Consider the following 15908-nt stretch of genomic DNA (forward strand, 5'->3'; position numbering starts at 1 on the left):
GAGTGCACAGGGTCCCACCCCCTGGAGGGAACAGCCAATGGAGATGGAGGAAGCAGGATGATGTGGGGAAGCCCCGCCCCCTCATCACACCCCAAAGAGGGCCCTAGGCCAGGACACACAGCCACCACAGGGGGCAGCAGTGAGGCAGGGTCCAGGGTGCCACCCCATCCCATCCTGGGCTTGGTTTCAGCAGCAATGAGTCTGGGGGACCCCCTGCGAGTCCAGGGATGGGACAAATGGCTGGGCTGGGCAGCAGCCACCTCCGCTGACCCTGAGGTGGGGTTCCCTGTTGTTCAAGGGCTGGGGAAGCAGCAGCCGCCCAGAGGGTCAGAAAAGAGCCAGACAGCAGATCCAGCAAAATCCTCCAGCGTGTTAGGGCGCCAGGCAGTGCGTCATACAGGACAGGGGGGTGGGACACAGTAGAGATGGGGGCAGCGGTGGGATCCGTGCCCTATCGCAGTAGAGACCACTTGATCTGTTCTTTGGCCGACTGCAGCACCTGGAAAGCACAGACAGGGGGTGGCTCAGCTGGAGGGGCTGGGTGGCAGATCCTCTTCTCCCCTCCCCTCCAGTAACCTGCCAGCCCACTGCTAGAGCCAACCCCCTTCGCCATGGTGACCACAGGCTTCAAAAGCCCTGCAGGGGGCATGGGAACCCCACAGCTCTCTGGGTACGAGCAGGGGCTGATGCCAAGATCCAGGGCCCCAGTTGGCGGCTGTCCCCCCCCACCCCCAGAGGGAGCTGCGTGTGGGCCAACTGCTGCCTGCAGGTCAGGCTCTTTCAGGAGCCCTGGGCCCTTTGGCTACTGGGGCCTTGTCTGGGTGCCGCTCCGCAGGGGGAGGTGTGGCTGTGGTGGAAGGGTCCGCGGGCCGGCAGGACAAAAGTTTGCCAGGCTGGATCCAGCAGGAGAGACTGGCCGGAGAACAGCTGGGTCAGGGGATTCCCTCTACTGCCAACCCAGCCTGCAGCCGCAGGCACCAGCTGGCACCAGGTGAGCAGAATCTGCCCCTGCCGTCCCGTGGGGGAGCAGGGACTCCATGAGTTTCGGTTACGGGCTGTTCCCCATGACTGGGCCAGGCACTGCCTCACAATGGGGCACAGGGAACCGGATCCAGGGTTAAGATCTGTCTTGTGGCTCAGCCCAGCCTGAGCTGGGATAGGCCCCAGCAGGGCACTCTGTCCAGCCGGGCAGGCTGCCGTCTAGGGCTTTGGCCAATGAGCAGCTGGCCCGTCTGGAGGCAGAGCTGCCCTGGACAGGAGAGCGCTGGGGCAGCCCCCACCAGCAGGCTGCATGGCACAGTGTATCTAAGGGCCTGGCTCAGAGCACCCAGCCCAGCAGGAGCTGGGTTACTGTGGGGCCCACAATATTTCTTAGGCCCTTACTCTAAGTTAGTGCCACCCTTTGTGTGCCCCACTGGCTGTGGGCTCCCCAGGGCAGAGGCTGTGCCCGCCACTGGGTCTCGTGCAGCACGGAGCACGCTGGGGGTGGTTAACAATTGCTGCATGTTGAAATCCAACCCCATACTTCAGGGCATTAGCTGGGAAGCGGTCAGGAGGCACCCCCCTATGGACTGCATTGCCACTAGGGGGCGCTGGAGTCTGCAGGGAAATTACACCAGGCCCCTGGGGGGAGGATCCCAGCTGGTCTGCCCTGGGGGATCCCATGCACAGCTTGGGCTGGGCCTGATTGGGGGAGGGTGGGGACTGGGCTGGAGATGGCGAGATCTGGGGATGGGGTAGGAAGTCGCAGAGTCCTGGAGCCGACTGGGGGACAGGCCTGCCCGAGCTGGGGGAGTGATGGGTGGGGACAGGGACGTACCTGAGAAACTGTCTGCTCTGTCAGGGGGACGTCTTCGCCCTGCAAAGACACATATCATGGAGCAGCACCTCCAGCCCCCCAGTGCCACAGGAGGTGCCGCCCTGAACCGCACCCCCCAATGCTGCAGGGGCTCGGCTTTCCCCCGGCTCAAAGCAGGGGGCACCGCCCTCACCCCCACCCCAGTGCTGTAGGGGACACGGTTCCCCCCTTCCTCCCAATGCAGGGGGCTGGGCAAGGCAGCCATGCCCTTCCCCACTGCTCTCAGTGGCAGCTGCTGGGTGCTGGGCCCTTCAAGGAGTCAGGCCCCAGCTTAGCCCCAGCCTGGTTAGCAGCCACCCCTGCCCCCGGGGGCTGGAAAGCAGGAGCTGGCCCTGGGGGGGCTGCCCCAGAGAAGGGCAGGGGCACAGCAGGGGGTAGATTGTGCCCTGAGGGCTTGTGCTGCCCCTCCCCCCACCCGCCCTATAGAGCAAAGCCATTCCAGGGCAGGCAGGCTCCTGCCCTAGCGCTCCTCTGGGTGCCCAACAGGGGCAGAATGGGCAGTTGGCACAGGGACGGGCAAGTCGAGGAGGATGAGGAGCCTACTGGGACAGGGAGGGACAGAAGCAGGGCTCTAGGGGCTCTGAGTGGGGAGCGGGAGGGGTGGCGCTCACTTACCCGCACGGCCACTCGATGCACCACCTGCTGGGGGTCGCTCTCGAGGATCACGCTGAGGGAGGAGCACATGCCCGTTAACCCTGTGCCGAGAGAAGCCCCTGCTCGCGGGTCCTCCCATGCCCAGGCTGCCGCCCTGCACCGCACCACACCGATGGCCCAGCTTCTAGCCACCTGGGCTCCAACGCAATTCGGAGCAGCCCCTAGGGCTTGTGACAAACCCCCATCCCCAACGGCCGGACAAAGCAGGGGCTGCCCAGGGAGCTGGGTGGCGGGGGAGACATGGGTCAGAGTGGCCAGCGGGGAGGGAGGGGGAACATGCAGAGGGTCACGGTTGCCAGCGGGGGAGGGGGTATCTGGGCAGCCAGGCCCTTCAGAAGAACTTAAACCTCCCTCAATTCACAGAGAAATGTCACCTTCCCGGGGCTGGGCATTTAAAGTGGGCACCTCGCTGGGAACACGCTGCAACCAGTGTGTACGTGTACACACCCACACCCTCACATGCCCACACCCACGCACCAACCAGCTGGACACACGTGACAACAGCCAGCTGGAATCCCCCCAGCACACCCACCCTCACATGCAAGGCATGGGGCGGCTGGCGAACAGGGTGTTCCAGCCCTCCCCAGGGAACACTCCCCAGTGCTGATGCCCGCCCACCGCCACCCCCAAGCTGGGCAGGATGTCCCAGCACTCAGGCCCTGGACACAAGGGCCTGGTAAGATGGGCCCAAGACGGGTTGGGTGGAGGGAGGACGTTGCAGCCCTGGGGCCCATAGGGGGAGTGGGAGCCTCATTTCCTGGGGGGCGCAGGAGACGGCGCTGGTGCTCACCCTCCGTCCACGATCTCATCCACCGCCAGGAAGAGCCCCTCCATGTTCTCCAGCAGGGCGCGCTTCTCCACGTTCTTCCTGCCGAGAGACCCGCGCCCAGTCAGGGAGAGCCCAGGGCCTTGGCACCAGACCCACCAGGCCCTGGGCACCAGCCACAGCCCACATGCCATCCTGCAGGGCAGCTCAGGCTGCCATCGGCGGGGGCCAGGCCCCCCATCTGGCAGGTGGAACTTCAGAGCATCCTGGCGAGGGGCTGCCTGGCTCAGATACGTCCAGTATGGGGTGGGGGGGAGGAGACCCGGGTCTGATCCGCTCACTCCCTGGGGGGGCTGCCAGGCTATACAGACTTGGGGCGATGGCTCCAGGTGGGCTGAGCCCCAGTGTGCTGGAGGGAGAGGGGGGCTGACAGTGTCCCATCCCAGGCACATGGTTCCTCAGCCCCACTGGAGTCTGGGAATGCAATTTCTGCCAGCAGAGGATCTGGCCCACTAGGCCCCTCCCGTGCTCTGATCCAAACCCGGGGGGAAAGGCAGCCCCCAGGGTTTGTGCAGGGTTTGGAGAGTGAACCCAGGATCGAGGCCCTCTCCCCACTGTGCCCCTCTGAACCAGCACAGCCCTGTGTCCTGTTCACGCCGCCCGGAGCGAGATCCCACAGAAGCGCTGACCCAGCCAGGTGGGCAGTGTTTGGCCAACAGTGCCTGGCGCTCTGGGCTCTGCCCTAGATCAGCCAACCCCCTCGCTGCCCGATGACTGCACCTGCCCCCCATATCCAGGCCTGGACAACGGGAACTCTGATCTTATCTGTCCCGTTCTTGGTGCGGCCGACGATCCCGCCAGGGACCGGGGCACCGAGGGGCGGAGCTGGGGCCCTGCTGGTTCATCCCCCTGCTAGGCCGACGGGGCTCCCTTGGCTGGCAGCTCACCCAGCCCTCCTCGGCTCCACTGCCCCGAAAGATCCCCCTCATGGAGCAAGCGCACAGGGCCGCCTGGACAGGACACAGGGCTGTGCTGGCTCAGAGGGGCACAGTGGGGAGAGGGCCTTGATCCTGGGGGGCTGAGCAGCCATCAGCAGGAACGGGGGGTGCTGGCAGGATTGCACCCCACCGGCCGTCTGCAGCTGGTCTGATGGAACGGGCCCTCTCTCTCGAGCACAACAGGAGACCTCGCCCACAGCCCGTTCCTCAGAAACGTTCAGTTGGTACAAATCAGCCCCTCCACTGGTGGCACTGGAGCCTCACTGATTTACACCTGGCCCAGGTCTGGCCCAAGGGGACTGGGGACTCAGAGCTGACCCCCACTCCAGGCCTTTCCGGGTCACCTCATCCTGGCTCAGGTCTTACCCTGCAGCCCATTACCATGGCATCTGGGCGCCTGCCATGTCCAATCAGCAGCAATAGGAGGCCCCTAGTGGCCCAGTTGGAGCAGGGGTGGCCCCGATGCCAGTGCCCCACTCACTGTGAGCATGCTGAGCCCCTGGCTTCCCGCGCCAGAGCCTCAGCCGGTCCTAGACTGACCCTCCACCCCTCGAGCAGGGGGAGAACCCTCCCCACACCCCGCCCTGCCTTGCCACCCCCCATGGGCCTTACCTCAGCATCTGGCTGAGCGAGTCGAAGAGGCAGTTCAACACGGCCATGAGCATCAGCTGGAAGAGGAGACGACGCAGGTCAGGAGATCAGGCCCTGCCCCGAGTGCCCCCAGCTGGCACCCTGCGGGTCAAGCCCTCTGCTGACAGCCAAGCAGGTCCCCGGGCATAGGGCACTGGGGAGGGGCCATCTGCTGGTGGGGGCTGCCCCTGGCGGGAAAGACGGGCAGGCGAGGGGGCAGAGCATCATCACGGCTCTAGTGTGGGGCAGGGGCAGCCTTTAGGGCCTGATTTGCAAAGGGGCCCAGCGCCCACAGCCCCCACTAAGAACAATAGGGGGTGGAGGATGGTGGGGGATTCCCCACGGCTGCCAATGGGGGTGTCTCCATCACTCTCCGTGGAGCTGCTGGGCATGGAGCCCTTTTGCAGATCTGGCGCTCAGTGCGGCTCTGACTCCAGGGCACGCTGCCCTGCCCCACCCCCCTCACAGCGTGCCCAGGGTCAGCTGCCTGTGTGGTGACCACAGGCTGCCCCCCGGCACTACAAGAACGCTCTGTCGCAGCCAGATCACCCACACCCGAGGGCACAGGGGCAGGCAGCGGCGCACCAGCTGGGAAAGCAATGGGGGGTGCGGGCGATGCCCCGCCCCTCAGCAGGGCCAGGTTTCTCTAGGCGAGCGCCCGCCTCCAGTTCTGTACCCACAATCCCCTGCGGGCACAGAGCATCCTATCCCCTAGTACCCGCGCTGCCCCGACACGAGGCTCTAACTCCTCCCCGTGTCCCCCTGGCAGGAACGAACCTCGTTCTCGTAGGAGCTGCCGATGACGTAGAAGTACAGGTCGATGCTGCTCTTGTAGACCACGGTCAGCCCCTCCAGGAGGGCGATCTCGCCTGGGGGGGGAGGGGGGGACAGGCCAGCTCGTGGGAAGAGGGGCTTTGCTAGGGTGGGCTCACCAGTCCCCCTGCTGGTGAGGCAGGGAGGGGCAGCCAGCGTTCATGGGACGGCCCCAGTCTCTGTTTTAGGTGGGCATCCCAAGACCACCCTGGTTCAGAGCATCATCGGTGGCGGAGGGCACGGGGGCACCTCCCTGTTGATTCCCCCCAATGCAGCTGTACCCCAGCCATGGCCCCCAATCCTGACCCCCCACACCCTCCCTGGGAGCAGCACTACTGCGATCCTGTGTGCCCGCAGCGTGCCAGCCCAGCAACTGTATACCCGCAGCGGGCACCTTGCCCTAATGGAGGTGCCCATGGTTCCCCTGGGACCCAGAGTGCGGCGTCTTACCCTCCCCTCCATGGTGCCCTTGGGACCCAGAGTGCGGCATCTGACCTCCCCCCCCATGGTGCCCCTAGGACCCAGAGCGCGGTGTCTGACCCTCCCCCCATGGTGCCCTTGGGACCCAGAGTGCGGTGTCTGACCCTCCCCCCCATGGTGCCTCTGGGACCCAGAGCGTGGTGTCTGACCCTCCCCCCACATGGTGCCCTTGGGACCCAGAGCGCAGCATCCGCCCCTGCCCACTGCAGCGAGTGGAGCTGCAGGGCCCATGAACTGAGCAGGCAGGGAGATCACAGGCAGTGTTGGGGGGCAGAGACCCTTCCCCCCACCCCGCCAGGCCAGGGCACGTACTGTCCGTCCGGTGGGTCTTGTTGAAGATGTTCTTCTCGAAGGCTTTCTGCTCCTTGACGGTGGGGTACGTGTCGTCATAGTACTGCAGGGAGAGGCACGGGCGTTACTTCTGGCCCTGTGCAACGCCAGCTGGGCCTGGAGCCCAGGTCAGTCCAGATGGGCACAGCCTGCAGCTGGGCACCGGGAAGGGGACACCAAGCCCTCCCACCACACCTCGGGGCTGGATCCTGGGCACCCATGGCACCCACCGCAGCCAGAGAGCACCGGGCAGCGCAGGACCCGGAGGGGGAGAAGCAGGGCTTGTTTTCATGCACACGTCCTTGAAATTGTAGGACGGGGGATGGGTACAGGTCAGGACTGAGGGGCACTGGCAGAGCTTGGGGGGAGCCCAGAGCTGGGATAGCAGGGGCTGCAGGTCAGGACTGAGGGGCACTGGCAGAGCTGGGGGGAACCCAGAGCTGGGATAGCAGGGGGCTGCAGGTCGGGACTGAGGGGCATTGGAAGAGCTGGAGGGAGCCCAGAGCTGTGGTAGCTGGGGCTGCAGGTCGGGACTGAGGGGCACTGGTGGGGTGGGGGGAAGTCAGCTTTGCCCTGTGTCTGGTTCCAGAGTTGCTCCCCTCGATCCCTACGTTCCCAATCCTGGAGTTCACTCACAAACGAGAATCCCAGGCCCCTGCCTGCCCTAGGGTAGGTCATGGGACCCAGAGCGCAGCATCTGACACCCCCCACCCCACGCCAATGGTGTCCCTGGTATCCAAAGTGCGGCATCTGACACACACACACACACACACACTCCCCACCGTGGTGCCCCTGGGACCCAACGCACAGCCCCTGATGACAGCCCTGCCCATTCCACGGTGCCCCCGGGACCCAGAGCGCGCCCCACGCCGCGCCGCCTGCGGGCACTCACCTTGGCAAAGAGGCGGTCGCCATCGTTATCCAGGATGAGGACGGCTTTCACCGTGTACAGGGATGGCTCCTGCAGAGACACAGGCCCAGTCACTGCCCAGAGCCTGCCACGGCCCGGAGCCGCTCCAGCCCACCCACCCCCCACACCCGCAGGGAGCTCAGCCAGCCAGGGCAGCACGTGGGGCAGCCGCGGCCCAGAACCGGGGGGAGAGGGGTGTGCCATGGCACCAGGATTAGGCCCACACCTGCTCCCTGTGTCGGCTGGGGGACGGGGGACGGGAGGAGATCCGGCTCGAGGGACCGCCCTGGGGCATGGATCTCGGCACAGCTCCTGGGGCCAGCTCCGATCCCGCCCCAGGTCAGCAGGGCTGGAAAATCAGCCCCACCCCGACGGTTGTTCTCAAGCTGGTGCCCAGCAGACGTGTGCATCGCCCCCAGCTGGGTTCTCAACACAGGGCCGGCGCTGGCCGTGGGCTCTGCTGACAGAGATGCTGCCGCCCCGGCACCTCTCACCCCTACCCAGTGCTTTGCAGACCAGAGGGCCAGCCCCAGCTGGCATCGGGGGTGCTCTGTAACCAGCCCAGCTCTGTCACTATCGCTCCAGGCGCAGCCGCCCCTGCCTCCCACACCCCATGGCGGGCACGGACGGGGCACCAGAGGGACCCGCTGAGAGGCATCAGAATGAGTGTGGAATCGGGGGGGAGCCTGGCCCCCACCCCACAGGCTCCAGCTGTAATCAGGTCCCACATTATTATACAAACCCAACAGCCCACGGCATGACCTAGGCTAATGGCAGGGTGTCTCCAGCGCGGGAGGGGGGACGTTCTGGGGTGAGTGCCAGCGTCCATCAGTCCCCATCCCAGGCCTGCCCACCTCTTGCCTGCCCCCCCCCCCGGATCTGCCAGGGCGTGACCCCTTCACGTGCTGGTGCAGCCCCCCCATTGCCCCAGGTGCCAGCAAGGCCTCCCCGGGGCCCCAGCCCAAGCTGCAGACAGGCCCAATGCCCCATGCCCGGTAACACACAGGCCTGCAGGGCCGAGCACCCCCCAGCCAGCTCTCTGCCCCACCTCGCCGCAGCCTCCCCAGCCCTGTGCTCTCCCTGCCCTTGGCCAGCAGGGGGAGCTCCAGGCCCACAGCAGCCACAGACACGGCTCGCCAAGATCGCCCAGCTGGCGCTTTGACGGGGCGGGGGTATAAATAACCAGCTGCTATCGGGCAAGCCGGCTTCCTGCTGCTCACTCCCCACCCCACCCCACTCTGCACGGGGCAGCTCTAGCAACCACGTTTATCACTCCCCATCCCGGCCAGCCGCTTCCCCCGGGCCCCGCAGCGGCAATGGCAGCTCTGACAGCTTCAAAGACAAGGAAAGCGGGGGCTAGTGGTTAGAGCAGAGGTGGGCTGGGAGCCAGGACTCCTGGGTTGTATCCCCTAGCTCCGGGAGGGGAGTGGTATCTAGTGGTTAGAGCAAGGGATTGGGGGTTGGGACTCCTGGGTTCTATTCCTGGCTTGCCCCTCTTTGCTGCTCAGTGTCAGACGACGCAGATTACAGGTGCTGTTTGCACTGGGAACAGGGTAAGTGGGGGGCCAGTATCCCCTCTGTGCAAGGAAAGGGGACAGATGAGGGTCCCCAGAACTAAGAGGCCATGAATGCAGAAGGCACAAGGGAGGTAGCAGCTGCCAGCAGAGGGCTTGGGGGGGGGGGCAATAGGGGCTCTGGGCTCCTCGGGGGCCGGCTGGCAGTGTGGGGCCGGGGCAATGGGGGCTCTGGCTCCTCAGGGGCCGCTGCCTGTCACCCTGACTGATGAGAGCCCCTCGTCGCCACCAGGATCCACCCCGGTCCCAGCCACTGGCTGAGCAGCAGAGCCCCCAGCCCAGCGTCCCCAGCAGGACTCATTGTGACTCCCCCAGGGACTCCCCCTGCTCAGGTCCCACTGAGACGAGGCCTCAGCCCCAGGCTCTAAGGACTGATAGGTCCCACCCCGCCCCAGGCCTGTCCCCACAGGGCCCCCCGAGCGAAGGGCCATGGGGGAGCTGCCCCTCTGACTAAGAGGGCAGAGTGGGCCAATCCCCAGCCCCTCTGCCCAGCCAGCACCACCCCAGGCGCTCGGCCCTTCATGGGCTCTCCGCCGACACTCGGCCCAGCCCCAGCTCACTCCCCATGCGGCTGCCAGGAGGGGGCGACTGGTGCCCACCCCTGGCTATGGAGGTGGCACAGCCCTTCCCCTCGCCTCCTCCCAGCCCGCAGGTCACCGGGCCACAGTCCAATACGTGCCTGGACCCCCAGCCACCAGGCCCCTTGTTACGGCTCCCATCTACCCTAGTGAGGCACGGCCCTGTGCTGGTGACTCACAGTGGCTCCTCCCCACCCCCCATGGCCTTTGCCCTGTGCAGACCCGGCTCACGGCAAGTCTCTATCCGCCCAGGCTGGTGCCATCACCGCGGTGTCTGGCCTGTTGAGCCCTGAATGCTGACGGCATCCTGCCCATGCAGCATGGCAGAGCGAGGGGATCTTTCACTCAGACACCCACAGATGCACGCAGGAGGAGGCACACCCCAAGCATCGTCGCCCCTGGTCTCCAGGCCACGCTCGGAGCTGGGCACGTGCACAGCTGGAATCCCACATGGATTTACACGGGCGCACCACCGTGCGAGGGGGGGACTGGCTCCCCCCGTGGGGGGCGCGAGATGGGGCAGTTTAGCTCCTGGAATGGGGCTTGTTTGTCTGCAGAGGCTCAGGAAGGGGAGCAGCACTAGTGGGGCTATTAGGGGCTCGGGCTGACAGCGCTGTGGGAAGGATCAGGGGCCGTGCTCCCACGGGCACACGAGCCGCTAATGGCTGGGTGGGTTGGGATTCTGACGTCTCCCAGCGCGCTGGGGCAGGATCTAACCCAGGGGTGGCCAACCTGAGCCTGAGAAGGAGCCAGAATTTACCAGTGTACATTGCCAAAGAGCCACAGTAATATGTCAGCAGCCCCCCCATCAGCTCCCCCGCCCCCAGCACCTCCCACCCACCGGCAGCCCTGGGATCAGTGCCTGTGCCTCCCCCTCCCTCCCGATCAGCTGTTTCCTGGCATGCAGGAGGCTATAGGGGGAGGGGGAGGAGCAAGGACATGGCAGGCTCAGGGGAGGGGGCGGGAAGGGATGGAGTGGGGGCAGGGCCTGTGGGCGAGCCAGGGGTTGAGCAGTGAGCACCCCCCAGCACATTGGAAAGTTGGCACCTGTAGCTCCAGCCCCAGAGTTGGTGCCTATACAAGGAGCCACATATTAACCTCTGAAGAGACGCATGTGGCTCCGGAGCCACAGGTTGGCCACCCCAATCTAAGGACTTCAGCCCATCAGCGGCCCGGCAGCGGCCCGTGGCTCAGGAGACCCTCAGCCCACCAGAGTAAAAGGAAGGGGGTTTGCACAGATCAAGGCATGGGGCACATGGAGATCGCTCCCTGCACCCCACCGCCGGGCATGCGGGCATCGCCGGGCCCCCTGAGAGGCGCCTGAGTTGACAGCGGTGAAGGGGCTGGGAGCCGGGGGAGCCTGCTGTTGACGTATCAGGTGGTCTAAGCAGTCAGCTTAGCTTGCGGCAGAGCCCCACGCAGGCCAAGACCCACAGCTCAGGGCTACAGACCACGTAAAAGGGGTCGGGGCACTTGGGTGGCGCAGCAGAGACCTGGGGGACCCCAAGTGAGACAGACGCTAAAAAGCTCTCGAGACAAAGTTCTGTGATGCACTGACCTCCACGTAGCCACAGTCGGAGTGTATAACAGAACTTCACCTCAAATGCTGCGGACTCTGCATCCGGCACCCCCACCCCGTCCCAGGCACAGGCCCCCCGGTACTGCCCGGGGCCTGGCAGCGGAGCAGAAATCCACCCGCCTGCGGATCTGGGGAGTGCAGGGCGGTTCCCAGATGGGCACGGCTGCCTCTCCTGCAGCTGAGACTCTCCAGAACCAACCCCACACTGGAGCCTGGGCGGTGCCAATCGCCCATGACGCCCTCTATGGAGGCTGCTGGTGCCCAGCACATTCCAGGATTGGGCCCTTGACAGTTGTGATGCATGGACTGGCTTCCACTGGGCACAGCATGGGACTGCCCCACTTCTGAGACCCCAGAGCCCCGCTGGCTGCCTGGCACCAGCCCGAGGGACCCCTCCCCATAGCCGCTCATCCTTGTGTCTCCTAGGGGAGAGAACAGGAACTGCCAGGTGACTCCACAGCCCTAGGGAGCCTGGCTTCACGGGACATGACTTCCCCCAGAAGCCAAGCATGGCCTAGCCTGCAGGGAATGGGCCCGATCCTGAAGCCCTTTAATTCCAGAAGTGCCTGTCAGAAAGCTGGGCTGATCCCCACCCCCAGCCCAGGAGACCAAGACAGTGGGGCTGAACCTGCCAGCAGCAACCAGGCCATTCGGGGGCATCTCCACTCGTGGGACACCCTAAGGGGTCTGATTGGTGGGTGCACAACCTAAGGGCCCGACTGTCAGAGGTGCCAAGCACCTGCTGCTCCCACAGGCATCACTGCAAGTGGCCAGTGGGTCTGAGAATCAGGTCAAAAAACTCTTTAGGGCTTGTCAACATGAGAAGTTAATTTAGATTAATTCCATGTGTGGACACTCTTACTCCGGTATAAGAGTGCCCTATCCTGAATTAGCTTAATCCACTTCCAAAGTGGATTAAGGGTTAAACTAATATTAACCTACTAACTGACACATGGAGTTAATCTGGAATAGATAATCAGATTTACATTCACACCCTGCTTTATTCTGGATTAACTCTCAAACGAACCCCAGCCCTTAACTGCATCCCACATTGGTGCAACTGTCCCGAGGTTCCCCTCCAACGTGGGGGCTCAGCTGTGTTCTTCGGGGGGCAGCTGGATGGACAGCCCTGGAGAGCTACATTCCCCTCAATGCACTGCCCCCACATACACCTCACCCTGACCAGGACCAACCCTCTCTGGAGATGACAAAGGAGACCAGTCTCCATTCGCTCCCTGAGCAACTGAGAGGGCAGGTGTACATGAGCCAAAGGAACCAACTTGAAAAACCACAAGCCTCTTTTACATACAGTAGCTGCTGCCCTGCGCTGGATTAGAACCAGCAGCCTAGAGCTAAAACGGCTGCGTCTTCCCATCCCAGCTCCACCCATCCCCCCTCAGAGGGGAAATGAGAAGCAAAGAGAATGCAAGAGGAGCCCTGGAGGATTTACACTTCTCTAGAGCCACGCTGCCCCGCAGAGCAAAGCAAATAAATACACATTTTAAATCTATAATGAGTGCTTCCGGAGGGCAGAGGGCCTGGAGCCCGAGAAGCTGCCTCAATTTCTCTCTGGAGGTTTTTAGTTTGAGCCTGGAGCAATCGACCATTCAAAGGAGACGTTAAGAGTTACGGCGCAGTTTATTCTGATCATTTAATTCGGAAGTTTCAATAAATTAGACTTCAATCAATTCAAGTAGGTGCTCAACAGCCCAGATGGTCAGCGCGGTATCGGCAGCCGCACCATAAACCTTTTATGGCTGCCAGGACCCTAACTAGGGGATAGCGCCGGAAAAGAGATGTCAGAAGCCAATAAATACAGGTGGGGCTTTATTATTATTATTTGCAAAGGCGATTGGCGAACCGGTCTGCAGACAAAGGAGAGGGGCAGGGAGCTGCTGGCAGCAATACAGAAGGGCATTTAGACCAGGTATTGTCAGGCATCAGTGGAGCTCCAAGCGCTTTACAAAGGAGATTAGCATCATTATTATTTTACAGATGGAGAAACTGAGGCACGGGGCAGGGCCGTCACTTGCCCAAGGTAACCCAGCAGCAGGCCAGTGGCAGAGCAGTGAATGGAACCCAGGAGTCCTGGCACTCAGCTCAGTGCTCTGTCCACCCACAGGGAATCGAGGGAAGCATGCCGCAAGCAGCCGGGCTTTCCGGGTCACCCAGCTGGATACGCAGCGTGGAAGAAATCGTTCACACAGCCCTATGCTCTGACCAAGATCAGGATTCCTCTGGCCCCAGCACCAGCTCCGGCTCCTCCCTGGGGAGGCTGGGAAGGGGTATCTCCATTGCACACACAGGACCCTGAGGCAGGGGGCAGAATAAGTGATTGGTCGCCGGAGTCCAAGGCCAGAGCCCTAGCCTGCCCTTCCTGTGCTTCAGAGCAGCTGTAACATCAGCCTGGCCTCCTCTAGAGCCAATCCCCTAGGACAGACGGACAAACCATGCTTTGAAATGGTCGGGTGCAGCGTACAGGGTGGGCGGAGGGGTAGCCTCACCACCCAGCTGTAGGGGCAGGGGGAGGGTGACTGGAGCACTGAGTGCGCAGGCTGTCCTGGGCTTCCAGCAGCTCCCAGGCAGCCAGGCCAGGCCCGGGTGAGCTAGAACAGGCTGTCAGCTGCTCTCCTTTGTGCAGGGAACCATGCAGGAGCTGACCAGGATGAGGGAGCCACAACGGTGACTTCAGGCTGCCGTTCCCCTCCCCATCCCGGGTTCCGACTCCGGAAACATGCAGCAGAGACTCAGGCCCGGGTGCCACACACAGAAGTGCCTTGGCTGGTTGGCAAGTGCCACGAGAACTAGCTGGAGCTGACCAGGCTCTCAGAGGGACAGGAACCAGTCCAGTCCAAACCACTTTGGCACCAGCTTGAAGCTACCAGTTCAACCAACCCTCTCCCCGCCGGCCCTTCTGAAACCTCCCAGAATCCAGGGTGCCCAGAGCGCACCGCAGCCAGACGAGCGCTAGCGTGCCAGGAGCAAGCCCACCCCCGGTCTCAGAGTCAGGCAGCCTGGCTAGCGGGACAGTCTGGGTTTAAACCGCTTCTGTTCTCCAGGGCAGCCAGTGAGGCTAACTCCGCTAGCACCGCCACACAGGCACCAGGGAAATCAGGGGGCCAAGGAGCCAATACCGCAGCCTCCACAGCCAAGGCTTGGAGAGAACAGCGAGGCAGGCCGCTGGCTCAAGGGGCTCTCTGCCCCCTACTGGCCATGCCCGACTCCCGCCCAGCTCATTCACACAGTCACACCGATCAGTCCCATTCCCCCTGAAACAGGGCTACACCCGCACTGGGAACCCCCAGGGCAAGGGGGCAGACACCGAAATCACACCTCCCTGATCGCAACCTCCAGCCCTATGCCTGCGACCGGAGCCAGGTGGGCAGCCCCTCCCGCCTGTGCAGAGTCAAAGGAGCTTTTGGGTGCAAGGGACCCCCTGCCAAGAACTGCAAAGCGCTTTGCTCTGACCCCTCCCTCCAACACCCCACGTCTCCCGGGACCAATGCAGGAACATTCCCTGCAGTCAAGGCCCTGAGTCCTGGGAGGAGCAGGGGGGCTAAGCTGGGCCTAAGGCCTGTAGCAAAGAGTCCAGATTTCAGAGGAGGCAAAGGGGAAGTGACACTGCAGCTCCAGGGGCTTTCAGGAAGGGGAGTGTGTGTGTGTGTGTGTGTGTGTGGGAGGGGGGGGGGTTTATGACATCAGAAACGAAGCCGACCACCCCATTCAGCACAGCGACCCCTGGTTTATTTACGACACTGGGATCATTTCACACGGCCCCACGCTACTGCATTTTCAGGACGCTGTGGGGTTTTGCTCCAACCACACAGAAGAATGTCACAGAAGTCATCGGTGCCAGAAGTTTGGACGGGAGAGGAAGGAATTTTGCCTCCGAATTTTTCACCATTTAACTCTGAAACCTAACAACGACAGTTTAACACATTGCACCAAACAGGGGTTGGTTTGCCCCTGTCTGAGCTAGCATCCTAGGGCCTCGGCAGACCCAGGCCTAAGTTATTCAGTTTTTCCACATTCTCCCCTAAATGCGAGGTTTTGAGATACTTGTCTCAGAGCAAGCTGCAATGGTGCAGCTGGTTTTTGAGGAGAGGCCCTCCCCCGTCCCAGCTGTCCTGTGTTACAGAGTAACCCCCTGGGCCCCACATGACAGTCACAGCTGCTCTCTCAGGACCCAGCCCCCAGGTTAATGGCCTGTCCAGATCATACAGATCCTCCTCCACAAAAGCTGGAATCCCTCCCCCCGCCCAGACAGAAGGGGAACTCCCACCCAGAGCAGGAAGTAATCAAACCCTCCCCCCCACACACACACAGAGCAAGTGTTACCCAGCATACGCCCCTGCTATCCACACACTAACAGGTGACACAGGGCAGCCCTCCCCCCTCACGTGCCAGGAGCACCAGGCCTGGGGCAACCTCTCCCCTGCCAGAGCCTCACACAGCCCAATCCCAGGCTGAAAGGGACTTGCCACAGCCACCATGTGCATGGCAGGGGGTACCCAATGGTGGAACCCATTCTCCCCCTACCATCCCCAATGGTGGTGCCCATTCCTGCCCTCCCCCCAAATAGCAGTGCCCACTCCTAGATTCCAAGGCCAGAGGGGACCACTGTGATCAGCTCATCTGACCTCCTGTACAACACAGGCCATAGAACTTCCTCGAGCAGATCTTCCAGAAAAACATCCAATCTTGACTTTAAAATTATCAGTGATGAGGAATCCACCAT

General features: G+C 63.0%; 1 protein-coding gene across 1 annotated transcript; it reads right to left on the reverse strand.

Annotated features, from left to right (window-relative positions):
- Nucleotides 1-350: 350 nt before the first annotated feature.
- COPZ1 (coatomer protein complex subunit zeta 1) lies at nt 351-7866 on the reverse strand. The gene is made up of 8 exons (XM_024199613.3): nt 7422-7866; nt 6512-6593; nt 5684-5775; nt 4889-4944; nt 3303-3380; nt 2474-2525; nt 1820-1858; nt 351-499 (listed from the first exon to the last, which is right to left on the reverse strand). Exons 1-8 carry the CDS (start codon nt 7641-7643, stop codon nt 452-454), a joined length of 669 nt encoding a protein of 222 aa, XP_024055381.2. The 5' UTR covers nt 7644-7866; the 3' UTR covers nt 351-451.
- Between the last annotated feature and the right edge of the window lie 8042 nt (nt 7867-15908).

The sequence above is a fragment of the Terrapene carolina genome, unplaced genomic scaffold (genome assembly GCF_002925995.2).
Source record: "Terrapene carolina triunguis isolate 2854851 unplaced genomic scaffold, T_m_triunguis-2.0 Scaffold836, whole genome shotgun sequence".
NCBI lineage: Eukaryota > Metazoa > Chordata > Testudines > Emydidae > Terrapene > Terrapene triunguis.